A 27,776-nucleotide genomic window follows, 5' to 3' on the forward strand; every position below is an offset into this window, starting at 1 on the left:
ACAACAGTTCAGTGGAAAACACACTATTGCGGGCTGCTGTGCCAGCCAATCTGCTGTTTGTAGTGGCGTTGCTGCAGTGTCATGTCACGACAGTGCCAGGATGAGAGGAAGGTTCCCACTGAGAGAACACATGGCGCAAATGGTAAAATAGACAAATTCCGTGTTAAAATAACGCCCGGAGACGAAAATAATTTAATTCTACCGCATAAAACTCAGATCCACCAATCAAATAAGATCAATGAGTGGATTCAATGAGGATTCAAAGATTCAAAGATCAATGAGTGGATGTTAAATTAAGCATAAAGAAGACGCTGGCTGCTACCTTGCCAGCATTAAGCTGTTATTTTAAAGTGTTCATACTGTTATCTAAAATAGCAGTTTCTTTCTGTGCTCTATGAAAAATAAGCTTTTCTGTGTAATACTACTAGCTGCTTCGTTGCAGTGATGCTATATTTTATTCTTCCTGCTGTCATCTGTAGATGAATTTCACAGCTTTAAAATGTATTAAAGTTTTGTACAGTAGCTGTATAAACACACAATTCCTCATGTGAACAGGTCACTGATGTACCATGAATTCAGTTTCTTGTGCGTGTGTGTGTATGTGCTTTAATGTATGCAAAGGTATCAGCTTTTCTGCATTTCCTTTAGTCTGTTCACTGACTGATGTATTTGACCTTTCTAAAGCTTCTCATGATTAATCACTACAGGAGTTTGCTTGCTAAATTTCACCATGAAAATCCATTCATCCATCATTCTGCTGGCCAAAGAAAAGGCAGGATGCAATTGTAAAATCATAGCAACACCTATAAATAATAATAGGCATCAGTATTCACCTGTATTCACGAATAACAGTGCAATTTTGTAAAATAAAAGCGCAGCGCATTTTTTCTTTAGTTAAGTACAGGTCAGGCTAGTGTTCTTATTACGATTGCACTATTTTTTATTTTTGCTGTAACTAAATAAATCATTTTAAAGTAAGACTTTAAAAACGCTATTATTGGGTGTTTAATGAAATGTTTCTTATTCTGTTCAGCTAATAAAGATAATATTAACCCACCTTCCTGAAATTTTCTGAGAACCTGGATAAAATGTTGCATTTCTAACATTAGACTTCTGCTGTGCTTGTTTTCCACCCCTAATGTTGATTTTTAAGTATGACGTGAAGCGTCTGCAGCAGAAGTAACTTTCTTAAGGTGCACCACAATCTTTAATGTCTGATCCTTATAAATATTTCACTCTCCAGAGAACATTGCTCTGAGCTTTTTCCAGATCAGAAGTCTTTCCGTGCCTCTGTGTCAAGGTTTAGCAGCACTTGGAAGATTTTGTTGTTGAACGGTTTATTCTCCATGATACAATATTTTTGTCCAGCCATGAAAACAAAGCGTGAATGTGCTGAATTCTGATTACTTGCTGAGAGGAACAGTTGGTGGAATGATGATTCATCCATTCTGTTGGGGTTTCTCCTTGTACGTCTGAGCTGGACCAACCATCTGTCCACACTGCCTGCCACGCCAGAGGCCCTTTCAGATTTTCTTAGCATGACATCACATTGCATGCCTGAACTGACAAACCTACACTGGACTTTTTTAAGAGGGTCTAAAGAGGATGTGACTTCCACTGCTGCAAAAGTGATTGACGTGGTAAAAGTGTAAAACAAAACATGGCTGTATCTTCCTCTCATTGTTTGGCTGACACACAATAAACAATAAGATTACCACACTGCATTATGTAGGTTTTATACCAAAGCAGTGGAGTTTATTTATGTCCCGAGCCTCCACAGAGGCACGCTGGGCCCCTTAATAGTATTTATTACAGATAATGACCAATGTAGGAAGACTTTTATTGACTTAATATAGCGTTATCTAAGCAAAAAAGAAAGGTTTCTGATGCTAGTGATGAAATGGAGCCCCAATAAAGAAAATGAAAAGGATGATAATGCATTTTGCATGAAGAACGCTTCATAAAGAGTTCCTAAGCAGATGCCACCATTAGCACACCTCATCCTCCAGCAGTCTGCCACGACCTCTTGATGCAATGCAGCATATCTTGCTGACTAACTCAGGTGAGAGTGGTGGAGGTGGGCAGCTGTCAGCTGCATCTCTTACATGCACCGTGGCGCTCCGAAGCTTGTCCTCACTTATTAAGCCTTGGTTGCCTGGTAACAGAAAAATTATCATGATTTTCCCGGCATGATGATAGATTGTTAGTATTTTTTGCAAGCTGAATGAGTGGATCGTATAAACATGTTTCCTTAGTCATGAGGTCCAGTCACATTTTTTTTTTTTAAATGGTAATTTATTCAGTAATGTGTTCTTAGATTTACCTTAGTTTGAAGTGCTTTGTGTAATTATATGTAGAGTATATTGCTGTATACTGTGTTATGTCTCTATATTAGAAAACTATTAAAAATGTCTGAGACCAGGTTTAAAAAAAGGGGGACTAAAGTGTTGCTGGCATTTTAAAAATGAGCTACAACTGTATATGGGTTTATGATAGACATATATAGTTAAACTTTTTTTTTATTCCAAGGCTTTTTAAAATATAAATATTTGTATAATTTTGTGTTTTTGACATTCCTAGCTAGACTCCATCTTATTTTGTTAACATTTATATTTTTAAATGTTAATTTTAGGTTATTTATTACAACTGAGTTGCGAATTTGATTGGGAATGGCTGTCTGTCTCTATGTTAGCCCTGCGACAGACTGGTGACCTGTCCAGGGTGAACCCCACCTCTTGCCCTATGGCAGCCGGGATAGTCTCCACCCCACTGTGATGCTGAAATAGACAAGTGGGAGAAGATGAATGGATAAATGGATGAATGGCATTACAATTGAAATCACATTGTACCTTGTTCTAATTTTAACATTGCAGTAATCGATTACTTTGTAATTTCCTCCCAGTTTGCTATTTTACACTGTTTCTGGACAACACTTGTAGCTGTAATGTTAGTTTTGATAGATAAGTGCTATAAACTTGATTTCACACACACACGCACATATATATATATATATATATATATATATATGTGTGTGTGTGTGTGTGTGTGTGTGTGTGTGTGTGTGTTTCATTCTTCCTTGTTTCTTTTATGTAGTAATAATAATAATTATAATGGATTTCAAGGTAAGATAATTTCTGGATTTTGATCATAAGTATAATATAAATTTGCATTTCCAAGTTCTAACTGCACTTTTTCTTATTTTCCATATCATTATGATGAATAATGATAATACATGACATCACATTTACATAGGCCTTGTCATTATCATGTGTCGATACAATTGATCATCGTGAGCAAAGTAAGGGGGCCTACTGACGTGATACTATACTGCCCCTCAGTGGCCAAAAGTCGGCACTACTTCACAGGCCAAGACAGCATTTTGCATCTTGCATAATTACAAGCTGTTTTATGTAAGAGTGTTGTGACGCATTTCTTTTTCGGGATAATAAAGAGTATAACATTTCCTATTCCACTACAACTGCTAATGATTACTACCGCTAATATTATTATTAACAATATTCAGATGTACACGTTTACTTTTATGAAACCTTTCAGGAAACAAGGCAATTGGAACAGCTTTCTGAAATATAGGAGGTTAAGTAGGTAAAAAGAAAATGTAGTGTAATGAACATATAAAGTGACAAATAAAAACTAGTCTTCACAAGTTCACTGTCTTTTGTTTGTAGGTTGGGCAAATTTAAGAGCAAATTCAGAAAATGAGAATTCATATCATGTTAACTACGAGCTACACTTCTTATTGCACTAGACCACACATGCACACACACTGACAAGGAAGCGAGTGCCACTCGATCATGCCGGACTTCATGTGCACATCCGGGTTCTTTTAGTATAAACAAGCCAGTGCACTCTTGCAACTGATGAGGACTCTTTTTTATTGTTAAAGCTCCACATTTTTACCCCAATAAGTCTTTAAAGTCTGTGCGTGTAACCTCTGTAACTCATATTTGTATTTATTTTATTTTTTTCATTAACCTGTTATAAAACATGAAGTATACAAATAGAAACACTCGAGTATGGTTAAGATTTCCGAGTCTGCTTTACTCTTAAGATTATTATTAGCCAAACTTAATTGACCCGCTGACGTGCTATGTCCGTTCAGTCCGCCATAAGAGGTCATAATTCATCAGTAACACCAAGCGGGTAAGTTATCTGTGCATGCTGGCATGCAGAAAGCACGCTGGAAAAACGTGACCACGCCGCGAAACGCACAAAGCGATTCGGACCTATCAGAAGGCTCGGAACTACGCACATTGGCAGTGGGCGGAGTCTCGGCTGTAGGTGCGGTGAAGAGGTTGAGCAGCTATTCGTGGACGTTGTAAAGGAAAATCTTTTGAGGTCGCAGCTCAAAATATCAGCTCAACAGTGAGGCAGACGGGTTATACGGAATCGAGAAGCGGTTATAACAGCTAAGTATTGATCTAGCTAACAGTAGGACGACGAATTTTACAATATTTCTGTTAGAAATTGTATTTTACATAACCAGCTTCCCTGGTATTCGCGGCACGGAACAGCCGGTCTTGCCACGGTGTCTTGTGGGTTTAGATTACAAGCCAGTTAAGTACTCTGTTATTGCGTTTGACTTAATTAATATCTGTAGAAAGCAGGCCCGCCCAGGAGTGTTAGCATATATTTATACGTTAATTTTTTCATCATTCAGAAAAACAAGTTATACAACGAGCCGCTCTACTTCTCCGCAGCACACCGGGTCCTAAAGCCCGCCGCGTTAGTTGTCATATTGCCGGAGCGCGCGCGTTGCCTCGAGCCCAAATGGTTCAGCAGCCAGCGGTTTCTACATTTTTCGACACTATGGAAAAAGCTCTGTTAGAGCAAGGATAATTATAAAAGTTGGACTGCGTTATTGAACCCCAAAAGGATTTCTTTTTCAAACCAATTTTTATTCAAGGTGATATTTTTTTTTCCTAAAAGAAACTGTGAGTGAGTAGTTGGGATAAAAGTCGAGTGAGCACCAAAAGACTGTTGACCTCTTTCAAAAAGGAAGAAAAGGACTCGTCCAGTTGAGTAATGGTCATTAATACGATCCACTGGTTCAGGAAGGGCTTGCGGCTCCACGACAACCCGTCGCTCAAGGAATCTCTGCTGGGAGCGGATACGGTCCGCTGCGTCTACATCCTCGACCCCTGGTTTGCGGGCTCTTCCAACGTTGGCATCAACAGGTGGAGGTGAGGGAAGCGTGAATTTAACCACGCGCTACCACACATGTAGCACAACAGGATGCATTAACAACAGCACAAGATAAAAACGGTTGCAAACGGCACATTTGTATCCATTTACATAACATATAGCATATATTGTTGTTTTGTGTATCTTTGTGACGGTTTCATATCTCTTTCTGGCTGTTGTGTTTCCTAATGGCTGTAATAACATAGCAACAGGATATGCAGTACTTTGCAAAAGTCTTATATTTAGCTTCCAAGGAGCTAGATTATTTGTAATATTTTAAGTGGTCTTGTGAAATGTTCTCCATGCTTGCTGAAGATCTTTCAACATTTTTCTTGAGACTTTAGCTGCTTTTTCACCTATATTGAGTCCAGTCTTTGTACCTGACCAGGTCCCTAACTAAAGGGATGAACAAATGTTGTCTACAAATCACATACAACATGGCAACAAACCAGTTTTAAATTGTATTGTTTGTCATTTTGTTACTAGCAGGCTGTCACAAAAACACATAATTTGCTCTCATTTCTTTATTTGAATATTTAACAAATGCCTAAAATATAGTAAGATAACAGTTTGACAGGCATAAAAACCTATTCTTGTGCCAACAAGGTGATCCCCGAAGAGGTATTAACTGAAAATGTGTGGTATCTTGACATGGTGTGCATTGTGTCCTTAAAAAATTTGAGGAAATAGGACAAGCTCAGGACAAAAGAAGTTGTTTCAGGCCTAAAAAAAATAGTAGATAAACAGTATCTGAAAGTCACGTTCTTAAGGAACATGAAAAAAATCCAGCAAAGACATGACACATTTGATCCATCTACTCTTAACTGATGTCTTATCAGAAATGACCTCAGTCATTTGGCTGTCAAAAAGCCACTCTTAATAAGGAGAGGAAGCAGGGACAAAAGGCTGAGGTTTACCAAATTACACAAGAATTGAATTAAAAAGTAGTGGCAACAGGTCTGATGGAGTGATAAATCCAAATTTGAAATTTTTTCACACCATCATTGAAATGTACAGAGGTCAGGAGAGAGGTACAACCGTAAGTGTATACATCCATATGGAAAACATGTTTGAGATTCTCATGTGAGCTAGGCTGTGTTTCAGACAGTGGTGTTGGAGATCTTGTCAAAATTGATGGAATTATGAACCCAGAAAAATACAATCAAAATCTTTTTGGGAGAACTGTAAAAACCCCGATTACTTAAAGTAAGAGGAACAAGACTTTCTGCCAAAATCACAAAGTATGTAAGGAATAGCATGGCAAAGCATTGCCCAACTGGTTTTTATCTTGCATTTGAGGTCAAAGCTGTTACATTGTTTGAGATGTTGATTGCCAAGTTTTGTTTGTTTTTGCAAACAAAGAAAGCCTGGGTGTTTTCTAAATGAACCAAACAAAAAGAGGCCATGGAGCTGCTGCACTGTCACCTGAATTTTGACCTACATATACGAGGTATAGCAAAGTACAGCAAATTATGACATAAACTGTATATAAGGTCACTAACATATATTTGCACTCACTTACTTCATCTCATGTATTGTTCACTAAACTATAATCTTCACTAAGTTATCACTTTGAAACAAAACATCAAAACCAGGAGAAACATCAATTATATCAGTTAGATCAGGCATAATGAATACTGACTACACACATAAATTATAACATTACGTTGTCCTTCAAAAGGTGACTAAGATCTCAGATGGGTAAACAGTATTTTCACCTCCCTGGTAAACTCTAATTATTCTTAAATGACTTTCAGCTGATGATATAATGTTAAACTGTTGTTTATAAAGTGGTTTATTGCACATCAGCAGATCTCAAACACTTTCATATTCAGTTTCTTTGACTCATTTCAGCACAAACCACATATACTAACTGGTTTGTGTTACATGGTTGTAGCATTGTGAATTACATTCGGATCAGTAAATATTTCCTCTGTAAAGATTAGACACATGAATGTACGGATCTCAGACAGAGCTGTAAATGCTAAATTGCTTTGAGCCGTTTCCACACGTGCACTGCATCTATGAACTTTGGTAGGACGCAAGTATTTGACCTAGTTGGTTTATTCGATATTTACCCAACCAGCTCCCTAATACAGGGTCAGTGTGATGCCAGATTATGATGGTGTAAGAATTAAGCATTGGGTGTGAAGAGAGAGGGAATTCAGCCTATGCAAAGACTCTGGAGATGCATTTGTGTGTATACCTCCTATGTGATGAAGTTGTTTGTAGGTTAAATGTCTGCTGGTTGAGAAGCTGTTGTGAACAGGAAGGCTGTGACAGCAGAGTTCACCACAAAGAGGAAGAAGTGAGAAAATAAAAAACATCAAAGTTTAAAACATTGTTTTCTCACTTCACAAATGTGTAACAAAAAATGGCTGCCTCACAGAATTTTCACTGCTTTTAACACTTCACTACAGTGAAGTTCTTTGTATATTATAGCTTCTGTTCTCTCACATTACTGCCTGTTTCACATCTTGACACTCACCTCAAATATCATAAACGTGGATCTGCAAGCTACCAAGATACTCTCAATAATCTGGCGCATTTACTTCTAGCAAGTGGGGGTCATGTATCCTCCCTTCTGTATCTTCTGTCCAGGCAGCTCTATTGCCTAAACCACACTGAATATTATCAGTTGTGTGAATGCATCTTAGCACACTATTTCCTGCTGTGTTCCACATGTGGGAAAGGATCTTAAGCATCTTCATATTCTCTTGAGGTTTGCCGTTTTTAGTCTGAACTGTTCGGACTAAACTTTAGATGCTAAAAATTCACTTTAGATGGCTGTTTTATTTTTGCATATTTCTTGGCTTTTCTTAAAATGACATAAGACTATATAGTGTCTACTTTTGACCCTATAGTCCCACATTTCTAAAGATTTTATGATGAAGAATTTTATGTAACTGACATTTCATGACCTCCAGACTGTCAGCATGTGTCTCCGATTGTTTCACAACCAAGATAGTATCAGGCTGCTTGTGTCTAGTGACACAAAGAAGTATATAAAGCTTTACAGGGTCATGTGTTGGAGATAAGTGCGTGGACCGTTGACTTTAATGGTCTGATACCCAATGGCTGACAGTTTTCTGGAAAATTCCCTAGTAAAAACAAACAGTTGGGATCCTTTTTACTTATATGTTCAGTAGAACTCAGCTTCCTGCTTCTGTATAGAAAATGCAGCATCTCACTTGGCAGTTTTTATGGTCTACAGGCAGGTGCTGGATGAATGAAAGTACCCCTGAGGTTTAAAGTACAGTAGGGGTCTCCCTTTGTGTTTTATGTTTCTGTTCCCGTCGTGAGCTTTGGTTTGCGTTGCAGTCCCATGCCGTCTCTTAAAGAGAAGGGGAGCATAAAAGTCGGGCCAGTTATGAGCATCCATGTTGTTATGCTTCTGCAGTTATGTAACAGCAGCCTGGGCTGACGCAGAGCCCACGCAGTTCACTCAGCATGCCCTGATTCATTCCTTTTATTTAATTTTTTTATGCACAAATCAGACATGTAACATGGTGTAAGACCAGAATCTCTTATTTGTAGTCCAAAAACTCACCTGGTGAAAATAGAGCTTGGGTGAAATATATTAATTATTCTCCCAGTACAAATAAAGCATAAAGGAAATGCCTAGTTCAGATTTGTTGACCCATGTTTCCAAAAAGCTAATAACTTATTTGACTGAATTTGCTGAATTCAAAGATGGCATATACTGCTTTGTTTCAATCGTGTCACTGTACTGCTGTGCTTCTGGTTTTTATATCTCAGTAAACTTTACTCAAAGTTAAACCAAGCAAAGGTCCAAAATATGAGGGCGCTGTAAAAATCTCCCTGTAGCCTGCAGCTGCTATAACTGGCACCTGTTTCTGCACATTTTTTTTTTTTTCATTTGAATTGCCTGCTAAAGAGCGAGCACTCCCTTTTCTTGAGATGTAGGCGGTGATCCTCAGTGATTAAGGTAGGCCAATGCCAGATGACATAATCATTATAACTTTCCCTCCTTTCCACCAGCGACAGGCATAGCATAAGTAGGTCAGTGTGTTAGGAAGAAAAAAAACCTATCCATTTCTCTCTTCCTTTTGACCTACTTCTGCACGCCTGCTTCTGCAAAAGACCCAACTCTGGTGTGGCACACTGCTTTGAACACTAATCCCAACAAAGCTGCATCCATCTGATATCCATTTTCAGATCTGTTTAAGCTAGTTGAAATTCTCATGCTGGGTGGCCCATGATTATGAAGGTTCATTTGGTTGAAATTCTTGTGGAGTTGTTTGAAAAATAGGACAGATGTAGGAGTGAAAATAATGAAAAACAGGTATGAATGGATTTCGTTTAACACCGAATCCAGCACAGCTCTGTCTCTGTTTGAATACCATAGATGAACATAGCTTAAGGACTCTGAGTAGTCTGAGTCTAGCTTTGCAGAATCAAACTGTCTTCACAGGTCAGGAGAGCAAAGCAGCTGGCATAGGAAATGACCTTGGACTGGCAGGAATAATCTGGTTCAAGATGTAGGAAGTCTGTTAGCTGTGCTGTAGCTCACACTCAACAAAGACACCACTATTGTAGCTAGTCTTAAACAACAATTCACTCTTATCATTAATGAAGTTTCAGTTGCTTTGTGTCACACTGATATGATATTATCATTTCTCAAAGCACTGTTAAAGCTTGAATAAAAACTTGCGAAAGCGATGTATTTCCTGTGTCAAATTGTTATCAACATATAATGACATTATCCACGATTTGTCTCGGCAGAGTTTCTGACCTTGCCAGAGTGAATCATTTGCTTGGTGCTACGAGGAGTGCGGTGTACAGAGAGGCCTTAATCTAAAAAAAATAGAAAAAAGTTAATGTTCCCATGAATACATGAAATTGCCGATCTCCTGGCTCTAGGCTTACTTTCCTGTTTCAGCCAGTACCCACAAAGTTGACCCCCCATGTCATATATAATACATAAAGAATAAAAAAAAAATACGTTTAGGAAAACAAATTTTGGAGTTTCAGAAGAACCGTAATACACAGACAAATGAATAGATTTAACAATTAATAAATACCATCCATCCATTTATTTCTGGCCGCCTATCCAGTAGTCTTAGCGGAGATACCCAGAGTTCCCTGTAAGTTAATACCTGTATTTCTGTTTACTGTTAGTTTGGGGACATTTGTTTACATATTTTTCGGCTTTGATCCTATGTTGCGGTTATGCAGTTAAAATGTCTTCCTTATTTACCATAAAACCTTAAAACCCACACCCCTTGTGTTCTTTACATGACAATAGATTAGGTCAGGTGCCTGGCTGAATAATATTTGCAAAGTATTTAAGCTTTAATAATAATGAAAACTACATAAAGTTCACTAGAAGCCCTTACCTGGCTGTCTTATCAGTAAAAGACATAATTAGACCGGAATGATACAGGAAGCATCCACCTACAAATTTTGTTACCTATAGCAACAGAACGGGAAGCACCACATTACTGCCGCTTTGTGTTTACATGTGTGTGTACCTGTGGGTGTGTGTTCTGATGCTTACAGTTGGTATTTTTTTATTTTGGAGAACATATAAAAACAGAAGCAAATTATACTATAGTTCAGTTATTGCACTGTTGTTAAACCAATAAAATGTTAATGCTGGTTCATACTTCCACCAGTTAGGTCAGCACATTGTATTTAAATGATGGCTGACGTTGCATACAGAGATGATTAAACTCATGGATGAGGGTTGGTCAACTCATGCACCGTCTGCATGATTCAGCCTTGAGTGTGTGTTTAGCCTTGGCTTTTTTTTTTTTTTTTAATTAAGGGACACTTGATATGAAGAGATATTGTGCTTTAGCTAAACAGTCCTGTTTTACCCCACAGTTTGTCCCACACTGGTGTACATTTGCTAATCTTACATGTCTTGTTTTTGTTACTTAAAGAAATAACATTTTACATTTTATCAACGTGGGCTATGTAGAGCAAGGACAGTAAATTTGAACTTGGAAAAACAAGAACGTAATAATAATCTGCTATGACAATAGTGGAATAAGTCTTGTCAAACTTTGTTCATGCAAAGTGGAGGTGAAATTATGTGGGGGACCAAAAACTGCCAAAATCAAAAATTAGTAAAGAAATGCCTTAATAGGGGAAAAAAAAACTGATATGCCATTAAATTGATATAAATAATATTCTGAAATAATAGGATTCTAGATATATATTGGCATTAATCTATTTGTACAAATATGTAATTTCCCCATTATAACTATTTATTAGTTTTATTCCTTCTGAGAGACAAAGGTCCAAACATAATTTAATTAAGGAATAGCTCAATAAATGATTGAATAAACGCATTTAAAACTGAATAACTGATATAAAAAAAAAATCTAGTTTAAAAGTCAGATGAAAAATGTCAGTTATAGCATATATTTATGTATTTTTGGTGTTGAAGGGATATTTTTAGAGTTTGCATGACAGGATATGTACATGCAACAAGCAAATACATCACACATCAACTTCAGTTAATTTACACATTTTTTTATATGTAGGCAGATAAGAAAAGATAAGTTTTTCCTTAGTGTGCAAATCAGATTAAAGTTGAGTAGAGCTTAAAGGTCTTTTATTACATAGGATATATCTTCAATAAAGTGCAATAAAAATAGATAATTTCATGTAATTTGGTCATTGACTTCAAATCTTCAGTATATAAGATGTTTGGTATGTCTTCGTCAATTGGTAATTTAGAAAAAAAGATTTTGAAGGAGTGGTCTCATTTAATTCAGCTGTATAAAAATGTCAAAGAGCAAAGTGAATGGAAACTTCTACTCTTTTAAGGGCATTTTACCTTTTGCCTGTATAAGCTAAAATCAATAGTTGTACTCCCTAATCAAACTCCTTCATCATGCAGTGACTGATATTGTAGCATCTTTATGAACATTGACACAGATTTCCTTGTCATCTGCAGGTTCTTATTGCAGAGTCTTGAGGACTTGGACTCCAGCCTCCGTAAGCTCAACTCTCGTCTGTTTGTGATCCGAGGCCAACCCACTGATGTCTTTCCCAGACTTTTCAAGGTGAAACTTGAATCTGATTTAAGCTGCACAACCAACAGTGCCTCAAACATTTTGTGTGAATCCTAAACATTCTACGATTTACTCCTTTTTTCCAGGAGTGGAAAATTACTCGTCTGTCATATGAATACGACTCTGAGCCCTTTGGGAAAGAGCGAGATGCAGCTATTAAGAAGCTGGCCTCTGAGGCTGGAGTTGAGGTGACAGTTCGCATCTCCCACACACTCTATGAACTGGACAAGTAAGTTATTATCACACCTTACCACAACAAACAGTGCTGTCATATTGTTCTTTGTCCTGAGCAAGTTTTTTTTATGAATCTGTTTCTGATCTTTGCATCTGCAGGATCATAGAGTTAAATGGGGGTCAGTCTCCCCTCACCTACAAGCGGTTCCAGACTCTCATCAGTCGTATGGACCCTGTGGAGGTGCCTGCGGAGTCCATCACTGCTGAGATAATGGGGAAATGCACTACCCCTCTGTCTGAAGATCATGATGAGAAGTTTGGGGTCCCCTCCCTGGAGGAACTCGGTAAGGTCTAAATTATGTAATGAAATGTAATTGTAATAAGTAATTTTCATTTGTGGAAAAAAGCAGCACTACTAGTAGCCGTCTAAAGCTGAGTTTCCACCAGAGATTGTTAGACCCAGCAGCTGTTACTGTATTTACATACAGTCTGTGCAGCAAACATAAACTGCATGTAAATGATGGACGTAATTGCAGGTGTGTCTTAAATTGGATCAGATTCACTCTTACTCACCACCAAGATGGACGCATGCATTAGGGACAATTCCAAGTTGGAGGCTTTATACCAGACCTCACTAATTAATAATTCATATAGTAACATGTCCATCTTTTATATACAGATTATGATGCCAAGGGTAGAATAGGAGTCCTGTGTCAGACTTTACACATAGCTGCTGATTTGAGGAAAGAGTTGTCAGATATTAATCTAACTGTAGTAAGAAAATATGACTGAGCAGATGTTATCTGCTCAAATCAACATTAGTAGTGAGTTATTAGATTTACCTGGGTTTTCTGTAGCTTTTTTAACTTATTTCTAGTAGTAGTGAATAACTTTTTCATTCTGTTTTTATGTCTAAAATTAGTTAGGGGTAATATCTTCCTTAGCAGTTCATGTTTAAAAATGTCTTAAAAACACAAAAATATATTTTCTCAGCAGTTATAAAGAAAACTAGTGAAACTTCTGGGGCTTGAGCATAATCTGCATTTAAACACATAAGATGGACATGGACATGCCCTATTTTTGGCCTTCATATATGGATTCATATATTACTTGTTGTATTTCTTCATAAAAAAACACAGGACACTGTCCTGTTGCATTACTGATTACTCTTGCCTTTTTTGTTGTTTCTTTTGTATTTTTTTTGTTCATTTATCTATAAAAATTTAATAAACAGAATTATAAAAAAAATAAAACAAAAAATGATCAAGGACAGGAATAAAAAGCCCTCTTTAAATAAATCTACCTACACATGTAGTTAACCCTCTTGTTGTGTTGGTTTGCCCTCTTCTGGTCATAATGAAGATTACTAAAATGGTATAAACTGCACATATTCTTTTCAGGGAATTAAAAATATATGAAAAATGATAATATGTGAGTTTTAATTTGACCCCTGCAGGTTTTGATATTGAAGGCCTGTCCTCAGCTGTGTGGCCAGGAGGAGAGACTGAAGCTCTCACACGACTTGAGAGGCACTTGGAGAGGAAGGTCAGGCAAATCGAGCAGAGAATTTTTGTTAAATCATTTTTTATTTTAGTACAATCCCACTGCTCTGTCATTTAAAATGAGTTTCGCTGTGATACAAGTCTCAGGTTTTCATGTGATTGTTCCTATCAGGCATGGGTGGCAAACTTTGAACGTCCTAGAATGAACGCCAACTCACTGCTTGCCAGCCCCACAGGCCTCAGCCCCTACCTGCGCTTCGGCTGCCTCTCCTGCCGTCTCTTCTACTTTAAGCTTACTGACCTCTACAGGAAGGTAAGTGTGTAGGAATATACTTAATTAATTACACTTAAAAAATTGGGTTTCTAATTATCTTTGAAGTCTTTAAATAAGGATATGAAGGATATGTTCCACAAGAACCCAACCTGATGTGTAAATCAGATTCAAAACTGTGAACAAAGTCATCCTCTTGACAACCAGAATTACAGTTGTCATATGACAATGGTCGTCCTGGTCAGAATTTACATCATGTTGCAGGATTAAAAGCAGACTGGGTGAGAAACCTTCAGGTAGGGCAGATGCAATCAACCATGAATGTCTTTTATTTCCTCTAGATCAGGGGTCACCATTTCATTTTCCCAAGGGGCCACATGAGAAACTACAATTGTAGTGGAGGGTTACACCAACAAACTGCACTTGGTTCTGCTCAATATTAATTTGATCTCTTTATAAGCTTATTAGTGCAGCCCCCCCCACAAAAGTCCCATTTTCTCATGTGTCCCATTGTGAAAATTATTTGCCATCAATCCTGTTGACAAAGCGCTCTATTTACATATTCTTGGCCCAGCTCAGCTAAACTGTTAGCAACTTTTGACTTTTAGGGTGGATTAAAGCACACCGCTGTGCTTTATGGAAAAGGTGATAAGGATTTGTAACACAAGAAAAACAATCGATAGTCATAATATCTTAACCATCTTGTTTGATCTTTCTAAAAATGGATGGCCTGAATTAAAATGAAAATGAAAATGTGATTAATCTCCCAACCTTGTTAGGAGAGTAAAACATTGTTTGAACTGAAGTGTGAACAGAAGACGCTGTAATTAAGGTAATTTTTCTTTCACGCTCAGGGGGAGAAGGTTTCCAGCATATCTTCTCCTTGTATTAATAGGAACTTTTTTTTACTGATAAAATGATTAATATATTGAAATAATTTTCTCATAAAACAGCTGTTGAAAAAGAAAATTAACCAGGTCATCATACATCTTGGTGAATGTAGTAATTAAAACCAGTATGCATATCAGAGTCAAGTGCAGATTTTTGATGCTGTGGTGGATTATCCATCTGTCAATCAATCCATTGTCTGCAGTTTATCAGGGTTTGGGTGACAGGGACAGCAGTCTGAAGCAGAGCAATCAGACTTCCCTCACCGTGCCCACCTCCTCCAGCTCATTGGGGGGAGACACAGAGTTGTACTTGGCTAGCTGCGAGATATAATCTCTCCAGTGAGTCCTGGGACTGCCCTGGAAACAATAGCGCTACTCCAAGTCCCCATTCTTGGTGTAATATTTAAGTGTAAACTATTACTGTATTTATTTATTTATTTATTTATTTATTTTCGATTAAATATAAGAAAAAAGATGAAGGATTTTTGTCCCTTTTTACATGTTTCATTTTTAGACACTTTACCTCACAGGGAGGAATCGAAAACACTGACTCAGATCTGAGTGCAAGAGACAGGGATTTACTATATGGTTGCAGTGGGGCTGACTGAAGGCTGTGGCTGGTATTAGCAGGCTGCGATTTGGCTGATTGTTGAGTAAGTTAAGTGGTGCTGCACTGAGCTGGAATCTTTTTAGGCATGCTGGTGAGTTTGGTATGCGTATCACCAGGCTGAGAGCATCATTGGTGGAAAGCTTTTGGGGGTACAGTCTGATGGCAGAACAGGAGATGACCGAGTGGCAAGGCCAGACACCCACACACACACCAATTGTCTACAAAATGGGGCCCATAACAGATATGAGTAATGGAAAAAACCCAACACAAGGAGTGAGTCATGGAAGGTACACCCAGTACTATGACATCAGATATATTTGCAGGGGTGATTTAATGCTCTGGCTGTTTATTTTGCCATGTAATGATTCACAGTTTATTCTGTAATGAGGTGAATTAACCAGTACTGCCTCCCTCTTGAATTTTTTCGTTGTATGTTTGGACTCAAGTGCTTATATGTAAATGAGCTAAAGTAATATAGTGGTTTAGTCTTTATCTTTTATCACATTACCTACTACTACCACTACTACTACTACTACTACTACTACTACTTCTACTACTAGTACTACTTACTGCATTTCGTTGCCCTGTACCTGTGCATGTGCAATGACAATAAAGTTGTCATTGCACATTATAATAATAATAATTTTCCTTTAAAAAAACCAAAAAAAAACCCTCCTGCGTAATATACAGCTGGTGTAGTCAAATCTCTGACTGCCTCAGACAGTAACGTGTCTTTCTCCTACTTGACAAGGTGAAGAAGAACAGCTCCCCTCCTCTCTCGCTCTACGGTCAGCTGCTTTGGCGTGAGTTCTTTTACACAGCGGCCACCAACAATCCCTGCTTCGACAAGATGGAGAGTAACCCCATCTGCGTTCAGATACCCTGGGACCGCAACCCCGAAGCGCTGGCCAAGTGGGCAGAAGGCCGCACCGGCTTCCCCTGGATTGATGCCATCATGACCCAGCTGAGGCAGGAAGGCTGGATCCACCACCTGGCTAGGCATGCTGTGGCCTGTTTCCTGACAAGAGGAGACCTGTGGATTAGTTGGGAGGAGGGAATGAAGGTAGACAGTGTCCTACTATTGTTCTGATGGGAGTAATGCTAGTATCTGGTTTCTATTTAATTCATACCAAACACCACTTGGGGAGTTTAAAAATAGAATATAAGTTTACTTGCTTGCATCCAAAATTAGTTTTTTGCTTTTAGAAGCTACTGTTTATAGTGAGTAATGGACTACTTAATACATTTATGCGTTTTTTTTTTTTCTTCATGAACATTTAACAAACGAAAGCCCTGAAAAGCCCAAATGGTTCTTCACTGAGGAGCTGAAAACAGACTGTATGTACAAGGAGGCTATAGCTTCCTCGTCTAATAATCTAAAATTATGCACAAACGTCTGAGACTTGTATTCTTCTTCTGGTTGCAAATACAAGACTGAACCCTACCCTATGGGGGTATTTTTGAAAGTGATACCATCTACTGAATATCTCAGATGAGTTTGAATATTGGTGCCCTAGACCTGTAGGTCAAGGTCAGAGGTCAAGTTTTCTAAAAATGTGTGTACACAAAAAGATATCAACTAGAAATTTATACCATAAGTGCCAATATTGTTGTGTTAGTAAAAAATACTGGCACCTATTTAATAGTATTTTATTTTATTTACATAATGAGTGCCGCTCCTTTCAAGACACAGTGGCATTTTTAAATTAATAGCCATTATTATTATTCCCAGTAAATATTAAATATTCTAAGCACCTTGTGGCAATAAATAGCTGATCAGCATAATCAGCTGCTTCTTTAGTAAGTCACTAATCCTCAGCATTAACTGTAATGGAACTGTAATGAACTGCAGCCCGTTAGTCTCTGCTCTGCTCTAGCAGCACAGCAACCAGAAAACAGAGCAGGAGACAGATTATCGTCTCCAGCTGCAGTCCAAATGCGGCATGAAATCCTCTCTGTCGGAGCAGCTAATTGACATCAGGGAACTGTATATATTTAATCAGAAATTTACCCACAGTCATTTTTTTGTCATACTCAAACACTTGACTCATTTGTTGTTAACCATCTCAGCAGGACCAAATATTGCTTCCCAGTCGATCTGAGATGTTTTTGATTGTGTGTTCAGGTATTTGAGGAGCTGCTGCTGGATGCAGACTGGAGTGTGAATGCAGGCAGCTGGATGTGGCTCTCCTGCAGCTCTTTCTTCCAGCAGTTCTTCCACTGCTACTGCCCTGTGGGTTTCGGCCGCCGCACAGACCCCAACGGAGATTACATACGGTAGGGTTGCATCTGTCAAAACATCTGTACTTGAAAATTTTTGCAAGAGCAGTAAAAATTTACAATGCAGGAGTAAATCTAAGGCTTTTATCATGTAAAATTAAATCCATAAAAAAACATTTTAGTGAAAATTCTTGTGACACACATTATCTCACTTAGTAAACAGACACAACCAAGCAATAAAATGTGTGCCTACTCAAAAATAAGGTATCAGAGGAGTCTGTGTTTGAGAGATTTCCATCTAACATTTGGGTGGTTAATTCCACCATAGCAGTTGACGCTTTTCCTGGAAATTAATTATCCCACTCACATGCCAACTAAACCTCTTCATCTCTCCGCTCAGCCGCTACCTGCCCATTCTGAGGGGATTTCCAGCCAAGTATATTTATGATCCCTGGAACGCTCCAGAGGTTGTGCAGAAGGCAGCCAAATGTATTATTGGAGTACATTATCCAAAGCCTATGGTGCACCATGCAGAGGCCAGCCGTCTCAACATCGAGCGAATGAAACAGATCTACCAGCAGCTCTCCTGTTACAGAGGCCTCGGTAAGGATGCAGATACAGCATTATTAAAATTAAAATGAAGAAAGATCAACTGATGGATCACAAGCAGTGATTTGCAGTTAGATTTTTTCAGAACAAGTCTTTCCTTGTTTTTAATATTTTTCAACACAACTGAAACTGCTACTTTGGTGTCATTTGCAATCCTTTGGTCCATGTCACACACTCTGCTCCATCAGCTTTCCAATAACAGACTGAACCCCACAAATATCTCTGAAGTGGAGGTATTAGGCTTTTCCTTGCTTTCTGTCATGTATACACTTCTACAGTGATGGATGCTCATATTAAAAGCTCAACGAGGCTGGGATGTGTAAATAATCCCAGTAATGCCACATCTTGACATCTCTATGGTGTCACTGAGAGTGGATATCTTTCATAAGTCCCACCCACTTCTGTTCAAAGCTTTTAATTTGGATGGGCAGCACCAAAGCGCAATAAGAACTATTAGACATTGTTAATCATACAAAGCTGCTCTCCTAGACCTAAGATTAAAATTATAAAGCTGGAAATGAAAATACCTGATTCACTTAAAAATAAATAAATAAATGCCTTATTTTGGACTGTAGTCAGTGATTTTAAAATGTCTCAAAAGTAGTAATGAGAAAAAAACTCAAAGTCAGCATAAATATCTACAAATGAGGTATTTAAACCATATACATTTTCAGTGTTTTAATTTGGTGTTTTTAATATTATTGTTTGTGTATGTTTTGGACTAACTCTGTAACTCTCTGTGTCTTCAGGTCTTTTGGCTACAGTTCCATCTGGCTCTAATGGCAACGGAAATGGAAATGGAAACGCTGAGGCATCCTCAGATTCGATGCGATTCTCTGAGACTTCACGTGATGCTGCAGCTCCATCTAGTAAGTGGCACAGAGACCCACTCCTCCTCTGACACTTCAAACTTGTGGATGTTTCATGACTTCCTGTGTAGCCTCTGGCAGTGAACTCTTTGAAGAAGACCTGTTTGTTCTTTTATTTATTTCTCAGCCTATCAGATGCCAGTTCACTCCCAGGGAGACTGGCAAAGTGGTGTCATGATGTACGTGCAGGGGGATCCGCAAACCAGCGTCGGCATGCACCAACATGGTGGGGACTAACTACCCGTGCACCTTCACTTGATTATCCACTTGATGCTTATCATTTTCCTGTGTGTGCCGCTTTTACTGGTGCTATAACTGGACTGTATCACTGATTATCTCAGTTTCCAGGTTTTTTTTTTATTGTAGACTCTACATTTTTATGAGTCTAAACAACAAGACAGTTAGTTTTAGTTGCAGCTGACCATCACCCATCTGTCATTCTAAGAAAAATAATCTGCTCACCCTGCAGGATATTTTCCTTCAATAACTGGCGTGCTGATTAGCTGGGAAGCTTTGGCTCTTTGCTACCCAGAGAAAAGCCATTGAACATGACTGTGCTAAATTTCACACACCATTAAGAAGAGAGCAGTGGTCCCTTTAAGTCTAAATTTAGTAGAAAAGTAAAAGGACTTCCTCCTGACACAACCAGCTGATTTAAACTCCAAACTTTGTTGTTATGAGGTGGCGATGCTTATCACTGCCCCTACACCTTCATAACACGTGGAAGTACATTTGTTTGTGTTGATTTGTTGTCAGGTCTACATGGAGTGGATGGACATGCAGTGAGTGTTGTTAGGTTAACTGGTGATTGTAAATTGCCCTTAGGTTTGAATGTGAGTTGCTGGGATAGAGTCAGTCTATTAGTGGAAGACAATGGAGGTGTTTGCACAATGGTTTTATAGTGTAGTGGTTTGATCTCAGGAGGAGACACAAGTGCCTCTGGGGCATCCAGCATTAAAGAATGCAGCATACCCACCGTGGTGACCCCTGGTAAATAAAGTAAATAAGGGAGCACCTGAAAGCAGCTTTTTTTTAAAAAAAAAAAGGATTCCAGTTGATTGGACAATATGAAACCGGTCCCCAAGTGGAACGAGTTTTGCGTACTTTATGTGCTTCATGCATTAACTGCATCCTTTCATGCATCTTCTTCAGTGTTTCGCTGCTAATCCTTGAATCTTAATTGAAGTTCCAGGTTACGCTGCCAGTACCAGTATGATGTGTTACACTCAAGGCACGCAGCAGAATCCTGGTCCTGTAATTCAAAAAGGTGCGAGTGAAACATTTCACTGATTGATGATGATTTCTTTTATTAATCTTTCTTAACTGGTTGAAAAACTTGAGTCCCAGTCCTGTGTTTGACCATCACTGCACGCCACCCCTAAAAGAGTGTTTTCATTTTAAGCCATGTTTTTGTATTTAGTCGAAATTTATAGTTTCATGGTTTATTGAAATGTGCTCTTATGTTTTTTTAGGGCCTGAACACCACCCCACCACTCAGACCAGTGGCAAACGACACAGTGAGGACTCTGGGAATAGCAAAAGTTCCAAAGTCCAGAGACAGAGCATCCACTAAAGAGGTCAGTTGCAGTCTCACACATTATTATTATTATATAAAACACATACAAGATGTACTTTAGTGAGCAGCATTCAGAGAGGTGGGTCAGAAATAGGAATTTTATTCCTTGTTTTTAATAATACGGTGAAACGTACTGACTGTCAGTCCTTGTTTTCACTGCTTCTGCCAGTAGAAACCATCTGAACAAGGCAGGCATGAGCCAAACCTTTTCAGTGTTTTTATCAGCCGTTCCTGCCTTTATAATCCACAATATCCACACAATGAGATACACAAATTTTAAGTCAGTAATTAATAGCAGTTTACTAACCACTGTTAAGAGGAACTCTGAAGTGATGTAATTGCCAGCCAGAGGTTTAAATGCAGCACCACCTCATGTTGCTTTCATTTCCTTGTAGTCATGTTTCAGCCTCTTTATTTTATGTTTTGCTTTGCTGTGGATTTAACTGAAACAGCTGCTACCATTGTGATTGTGAGTTCAGATGAGAGGAAGATAGTTGAGTGTTTGTTGACATGGCTGATTTTTTTTTTATCAGTGTTTATGTTCTTTAAATGCCGGATTCCCAGTGTGCCGTTCATTCGTCGATCAAACAGCAGACACACATCTGGACCAGTAACAGTACACCTACTTCACTCAGAGTTCCTGTAATGCAGTAAATATTTGTATGGTCTCAAAGCACCTAATTTCAGCAGATTACCCTCACTCACCTCAGGTCATGTGACAGGAAAAGTTGTAGGTCAGATTCTCAATGTTTTGTTTTCCTTAACATGTAATGTTGGAATGTTTTTCAGTGCGCTGAAAAAGTCAGCACTGAAGGAGTTAAATGTATTTTCAGAAATGTCTGAACATGCCACTTATTGTTCTTTCTTCTGTTGCAGGTGTTTCAATCATATCAAGAACACAGCCAAAACTAAATGGACGCTAAAATAGACTCAAATATTTCTTACAGCACTACAATGCACGAACACACCTTCAGGACGGGCATCCCCACCTGTCACAAAACATGTTTCTCAACTTAATCGGACTGAATATTATTACAGTGTGGGCCAGCCAGTGATGTTACACTGTGCTCCTGTTTGGGTTAATAATGCCGAGACTAAAGTCTTTGTGTATATAATGAATTTGCTAAAAGCAGCTCACATACAACGTGTACATATTTGGATATTGTATGTGTGTTTTCTCTCTTTGTGTAGCCATAGACCCGTTGATATATTTTTGATATGAGAATTCATTGTGGATTGATCGTTCTTTTGGGGAAATTTTCAATAAAAAGAAATGCATTTTTAGACCTTCCATTAAAAACATAAATGGTCAGAAATGTCTGCTAATGCACCCGAGTTTTTAAAGTTTTTCCACATTGAGCCCATCGAGTGTAAATGTCAGCAAAAATCCTTTCTGTGTTTCAGTACTAGTGGACTCGTTTTATTCCTTCAAACTTCTATATGACACAAACCATCATGTTATTGCCCTCGTCTGTGTTTATTGAGAAAAGGTGAGAGGACTACAGAGCCTGCATATTCCTGGTGTGCCACCCCACCACCCATATACTCTCTAATAAATGTACCACTGGAGAGAAATGCTTCACTTGCTTCTTGTTCCTTCTCAATGTGCTTGTTTAATTAAAACAGCTTCAAATATACAAATAGTTTCAGTCTTTTCTTTGTAACTCAAAAGTCAGAGTTCAATCTTTGAGAAAAATTTGCAGTTTCCAAATGTAATCAGCCCTTTCTAGATTTGTAGGTTTTCATTCAAGTTGATACACATTACAATGGTACCTTCAAAAGCAACGCAATTGGCTGGATGACCTATTGTAGTGTCTAAGAATAATTTTAGAGATCTTAATATATTCCACCGGCTTTAGTGTGATGCCTTTAGTTATCAAACCTGAGGCTCAGTCATTAAACAAGTTAAATAACTATTTGCGGCGAAGCAGAAGATGAAAAACAGGCACAACATTTCAGTCTCGACCACGTAGAGCAATTAAAGTAGCATTATTCAGTACAGACACTGGAAAAATCCCCCTGCCACTTCATAGACCTGTACACAAAGCAACCCGGTAATAGAGCTGTTTTACATTATTATATTAAAGTTTTTCAAACCATTTATTATGCAGACTCAGCACAGTGCATAGTTGTTATAAGAGGAGGTTGGGGATCCATAATTGATAAAGAGTATTAAGACATGTTGGCTGCTGTTGGGTTTTTGGGGGGTTTTGTTTGTTTGTTTGGTGTACCCAATAAAGTGGCCAGTGAGTGTACTTTGTCAATGTTCTCACTACAGGTACAGTATTAGATTTATATGTGGCTTTATTTGGTAGCCAGTAAAAGTCTGACCTACTGAACCCGCGGCCCAGACACTGCATAGGGCATAAGTGTAGTCTCACAGCAGGAGAGGTGAATACACTGGACTACCACTTTCTCTACACTCACACTGGTGCATATCAGTGCAACCACTGTGGACTTTGTATTAGTGAGCTGGCAGGTTAAAGACCATCTGATGTTGGCTTCAATGTCCATCTAATGCTGTTTTAATCTTGGAGGTAATTTATCCAAATATCACAAGGTGGACCACATCCTGACCACTCCCCTTACAGCCACAACGAAAATGCTTGATTTTCCAAACAAGCATACAACCTTTTATCCTCACTTCCATGTCCCACCCTCCCTTTCTTTTTCCACTGGTTGTCAAATGGTACCAGCGGTATCTGGTAGGCCTGCATGCCACGGCCTGTGCTTCACTATCAATGAACAATTAAAGAAAAAAAGAAGTCTTCGCCTTCCCTCAAAAGAGCAAAAAAACCAAAAAAATCACCAAAATAGTAAAAACACTTTTTAAATAATTTATTTTCTCATGCATAAAATGGTTTTGTTTGGCCAGAGAAAAATGAATGGTCTTCTGTTAAGGCAAAGAATCTGTCACCATACTTAACTACTACACCACCTATCACACATATCCTCCAAAGGAGACACACCTGTGATATCTATTTCAAAATCCTACATCGCCTTGTTCTCAAGTTATTGCATTCACAAGATTTTCAGAAAATTTGACCTCTAACCTTGAGGCCACTGAATAGACTTTATAGATACATCTGTGGTATCGATTTGAAGCTCCTACTTGGCCTCATTCTTGAGTTATTACATTCACAAACTTGCATCAGCCTTTTACAGCTGAGGATTAAAAACCGTACAGACTCTGTGCTGCAGTTAAAGTCTTCTCTCAGAGAAGAAAAGCAGCTGTTTCACACACACAACAGGCACTTCCCAAACTGGAAACTTTTACAGATAGTGTCATATTTCCTGAACAGTCTTCAGCCTTTTGTGGGATTTTAATTTGCCTGGCTTTTCTTATTTTCCTTGCACAAAGCTGAAGCAGTAAACCACATTTCATAACAAGGTGCGCACCGACACTCAATCCTCAGCAGATTTCAGAGGAGCCACAGGGTTGAAGAGTGGCCTCTGCTGCCTGAGCTGCAGCTTGCCATAACTCGCCTCAAAGTCCTTCTTTGTTCCCACAATAACGGCCAGGCTGCCGGAGCGAATGTCGTATCCGTAGGAGGCTAGTTTCTGGATACGATACAGCACGATCTGCGTGGTGAGCTCGAGTACATTTGGAGATTCCTTCACCTGATCCATCGTCACTCCCGCATCCATCAGCCCCTGAAACCGCCCCAATAAGGTGGGCAAGGAGTAGTACAAGACGGCAGGGCAGCGGATCACTACTTGCTTAAGTTCGTCTTTAGAGCAGCAGAGAGCCGCTTCGATGTAGTCCATCGCCCGTTGCATGTCCTCAGGCTTCAGCTCTGCGATGGAGGCTCTGAGGCTGGAGACCAGGCTGAGGAGCTCCTCCGTGGTGAACCCCTCCTCCCTCAGGAAGCCCAGACTGTCCCTCCAAGCCTCAGCTGGTCGCAGCAGAATGTAAGGGTTCTGGCTGAGAAGCTTCTGCAGCCAGACACGTAGGTTCCTCTCCTCTCCACCCAGGTCGAGGTAGATCTCCCTCAGCGTGTGGATGACCTCCTGGTTGCGCTCCACAGGCTGACTGAAGCTCTGCGGGGCACTGGCCATCAGCTTGCTGATGATCCTCTTGCTAAGGCGAAGGTTCTGGAGGTACAGGATGTTGGCCCGCTGGTTACCGTGGTGAGTAAGTGTAAAAAAGGAGGCTGGGAACTTTTCAATGATGTTCATCAACTGACGTTTGCTGGGACAAACAGACAACCAGAGGTCTCGCTGCGTGGCGACGTCCTCTGGGCGACACAGGATAGCCTCAGGGTGAGTTTCCAGGATGTGGGTGATAGCCGTTGTGTCTGCACCCATGTCTCTCAGCAGGTCAGCGGTCTCAGAGACATACGCAGAGCACTCAGACAGAACCCAGCCTCTGAACTTGCGGACCTTTCGAATGTCCACTGAAAGCTCATAAAGGGAGTCCACTGTGCGCTGGTTTTCCACTCTTTTGCTGGGAGAGGTATCAGTGGAGGTGGAGGCTGAAGGAGGTAGGAGCAGCTTCACCCTCTGTGAGCAGGTGTACAGGGTGGCAGAGGTGATGCGAAGCATTGCTAAAGAGTGTAGTGGATCTGTGCAGAACAAATGAGAAAAAGCACAAAAAATTACAATTTTTACACACCGAGATGAAAGATGTGCTCCATGATGCATTACAGAGGATTTGCAGCGTTCGTGTCATGTACCACTTATGACTGCCCGTCACAAGATTCATACTGTCAGCTGCCAATCAGGTGATTTTCCTCATTCAGTTAACTCACTTGCTCTGAAAATACTGAAAAATAACAGCAACAACTTTCTTGAGCCTATGCTGACTTTTTCATCACAAATATTACATTGAGAATCACCAGACACTGCACAAAAGGATATTATAGTAAAATTTTGTGATATGCTGAGTCGTCGGCTTTATCACATTTAATCAACTGCAGATAACAAAAGTTAAACTATATCCAATCAGTCTGATACTGGTCTGTCATCAGTGTGATATCAGTCTGCACTTGAATGCAGTCAAGTTGGCTATAACATGCAGTCTGTTTCTGGACACCGAAACTGAGACATGGTCAAAAATCTGTTGCTGTCCACAATGACAGAAACAGACAGACACATTCAGCAGTTGTTGGTCCTGTGTATCCCTGTATCGCAACAATATCGCCATACAAAATATGCACCTTACCATTAATGATGACTATGAAGACCAGCAAATATTTATAGTTAGGAGGCTCAACTTGGACACTTTTTGTTATTTTTAATATTCAGAAAACGCCAAAAACAAAAACAAAACAAATTAAAAAAACCACTCAAACAACTCATAACTTCACCACGTGTCTCACCTTGTGACCTTATGGGGACAGAACTGATTTTACATGAAAATAATTACTTAAAAACCACTGAAATACATTGTAACACATTAAAAATCCCAAACAAACAACATTTAATTTAAAACATATAAATCCACCTTTGTGTATTTATGCTGCACGACACTGAAACCATTGCATAAAGTTGCATAAACCCAACAGGGCACGGTGTTGTCCCGACTGCTGCCGCGCACACGTGATGCTGCGTGTTGCGTTATGTATTAAACAGCATGGACTGCAGACGGATCACAGCCTGCCACGACTGCACACGGACACAAAGCGCCGGCAGACCTAAATACAGATGCTACAGAGCCCGTTGGAGCGGCTTTTTACATAAAAGCGAAGAAAAAGACGAGTTAATTTACCCGTTTGTGAGTCTGTAGCCGCAGAACCCCGCTCGTCACACCCACTGCTCTGCTTTCATAACATCACAGCAGCCGTTGGGCGGAGTCACAGGGCTTGGCGCATGGGAGACACGTGACTGCCTGCAGCCTATAGCAAGAGTGGAAATGTACTACAGCTGTTTTTCCTTCTTCTGACTAGTCCTATTTCAAACTCACAATACAGGATAAAACAAAAAAGATAAGCTGAAATTTTTTTTTACAGAAACTAAAACAGAAAACTACGGAAGCTTGTTTGGAGATTAAAAAAAATTGTGTAACTATCAAAACATTTCATATTTTTATCTAATAAATAAAAAATAGTTAAAGTTATTTATTAGTTATTTTATCAAAAATGTGAGTTACGAAGTCAAAAATGTAACAGTGACTCGATTTTTTTTATATCTATCTATCTATCTATCTATCTATCTATCTATCTATCTATCTATCTATCTATCTATCTATCTATCTATCTATCTATCTATCTATCTATATATATATATATAGATATATATACACTCAACAAAAATATAAACGCAACACTTTTGTTTTTGCTCCCATTCCCCATGGGATGGACGTAGAGACCTAAAATTCATTCCAGATACACAATATAACCATCCCTCCCAAACAGTGGTCACAAATCAGTCCAAATGTGTGGTAGTGGGCACATCTGCTTTATTGAGATAATCCATCCCACCTCACAGGTGTGCCACATCAGGATGCTGATCTGACATCATGAGTAGTGCACAGGTGTACCTCAGACTGCCCACAACAAAAGGCCACCCTGGAATGTGCAGTTTTGTCTCACAGCAAAATGCCACAAGCAATGAGGGAGCGTGCAATTGGCATGCTGACAGCAGGAATGTCAACCAGATCTGTCGCCCGTGCATTGAATGTTCATTTCTCAACCATAAGCCGTCTCCACAGGCGTTTCAGAGAATATGGCAGCACATCCAACCGGCCTCACAACCGCAGACCTCGTGTAACCACACCAGCCCAGGACCTCCACATCCAGCAGGTTCACCTCCAAGGTCGTCTGAGACCAGCCACCCAGACAGCTGCTGGAACAATTGGTTTGC

At 39.3% G+C, this 27,776-nt stretch overlaps 2 protein-coding genes across 4 annotated transcripts; one reads left to right on the plus strand and one right to left on the minus strand.

Annotated features, from left to right (window-relative positions):
• Positions 1-4,287: 4,287 nt before the first annotated feature.
• Positions 4,288-22,613, plus strand: LOC146555530 (cryptochrome-1-like). Of its 2 annotated transcripts, XM_085252651.1 has the most exons (14): positions 4,288-5,201; positions 12,134-12,242; positions 12,338-12,480; positions 12,585-12,769; positions 13,882-13,970; positions 14,100-14,240; positions 16,450-16,761; positions 17,824-17,975; positions 18,319-18,521; positions 19,277-19,396; positions 19,524-19,622; positions 20,583-20,663; positions 20,869-20,973; positions 21,849-22,613. In XM_085252651.1, the coding sequence occupies exons 1-13, from the start codon at positions 5,044-5,046 to the stop codon at positions 20,967-20,969; spliced, it is 1,893 nt and encodes a 630-aa protein (XP_085108777.1). In that variant the 5' UTR covers positions 4,288-5,043; the 3' UTR covers positions 20,970-20,973; positions 21,849-22,613. The 2 variants fall into 2 exon arrangements, with proteins under 2 accessions (XP_085108777.1, XP_085108778.1); XM_085252652.1 differs by lacking the exon at positions 20,583-20,663.
• A 1,182-nt stretch (positions 22,614-23,795) lies between these two features.
• Positions 23,796-26,758, minus strand: LOC146555531 (transcription termination factor 2, mitochondrial-like). 2 transcript variants are annotated; one of them, XM_085252653.1, is made up of 2 exons: positions 26,683-26,758; positions 23,796-25,537 (listed from the first exon to the last, which is right to left on the minus strand). In XM_085252653.1, exon 2 carries the CDS (start codon positions 25,515-25,517, stop codon positions 24,378-24,380), a length of 1,140 nt encoding a protein of 379 aa, XP_085108779.1. In that variant the 5' UTR covers positions 25,518-25,537; positions 26,683-26,758; the 3' UTR covers positions 23,796-24,377. The 2 variants fall into 2 exon arrangements, with proteins under 2 accessions (XP_085108779.1, XP_085108781.1); XM_085252655.1 differs by lacking the exon at positions 26,683-26,758 and adding an exon at positions 26,419-26,568.
• Positions 26,759-27,776: the final 1,018 nt, after the last annotated feature.

Source organism: Mchenga conophoros, linkage group LG17 (genome assembly GCF_057382185.1).
Source record: "Mchenga conophoros isolate Kocher_MC1m ecotype Shallow Benthic linkage group LG17, M_conophoros_male_GT1.1, whole genome shotgun sequence".
NCBI lineage: Eukaryota > Metazoa > Chordata > Actinopteri > Cichliformes > Cichlidae > Mchenga > Mchenga conophoros.

Coding starts and splice junctions, on each gene's coding strand:
- LOC146555530 (XM_085252651.1), top strand. CDS start 5,044: ATGGTCATTAATACGATCCACTGGTTCAGGAAGGGCTTGCGGCTCCAC. Junction 12,481..12,584: donor ACACTCTATGAACTGGACAA/GTAAGTTATTAT, acceptor TTGCATCTGCAG/GATCATAGAGTTAAATGGGG. Junction 16,762..17,823: donor GTTGGGAGGAGGGAATGAAG/GTAGACAGTGTC, acceptor TTGTGTGTTCAG/GTATTTGAGGAGCTGCTGCT.
- LOC146555531 (XM_085252653.1), bottom strand. CDS start 25,517: ATGCTTCGCATCACCTCTGCCACCCTGTACACCTGCTCACAGAGGGTG.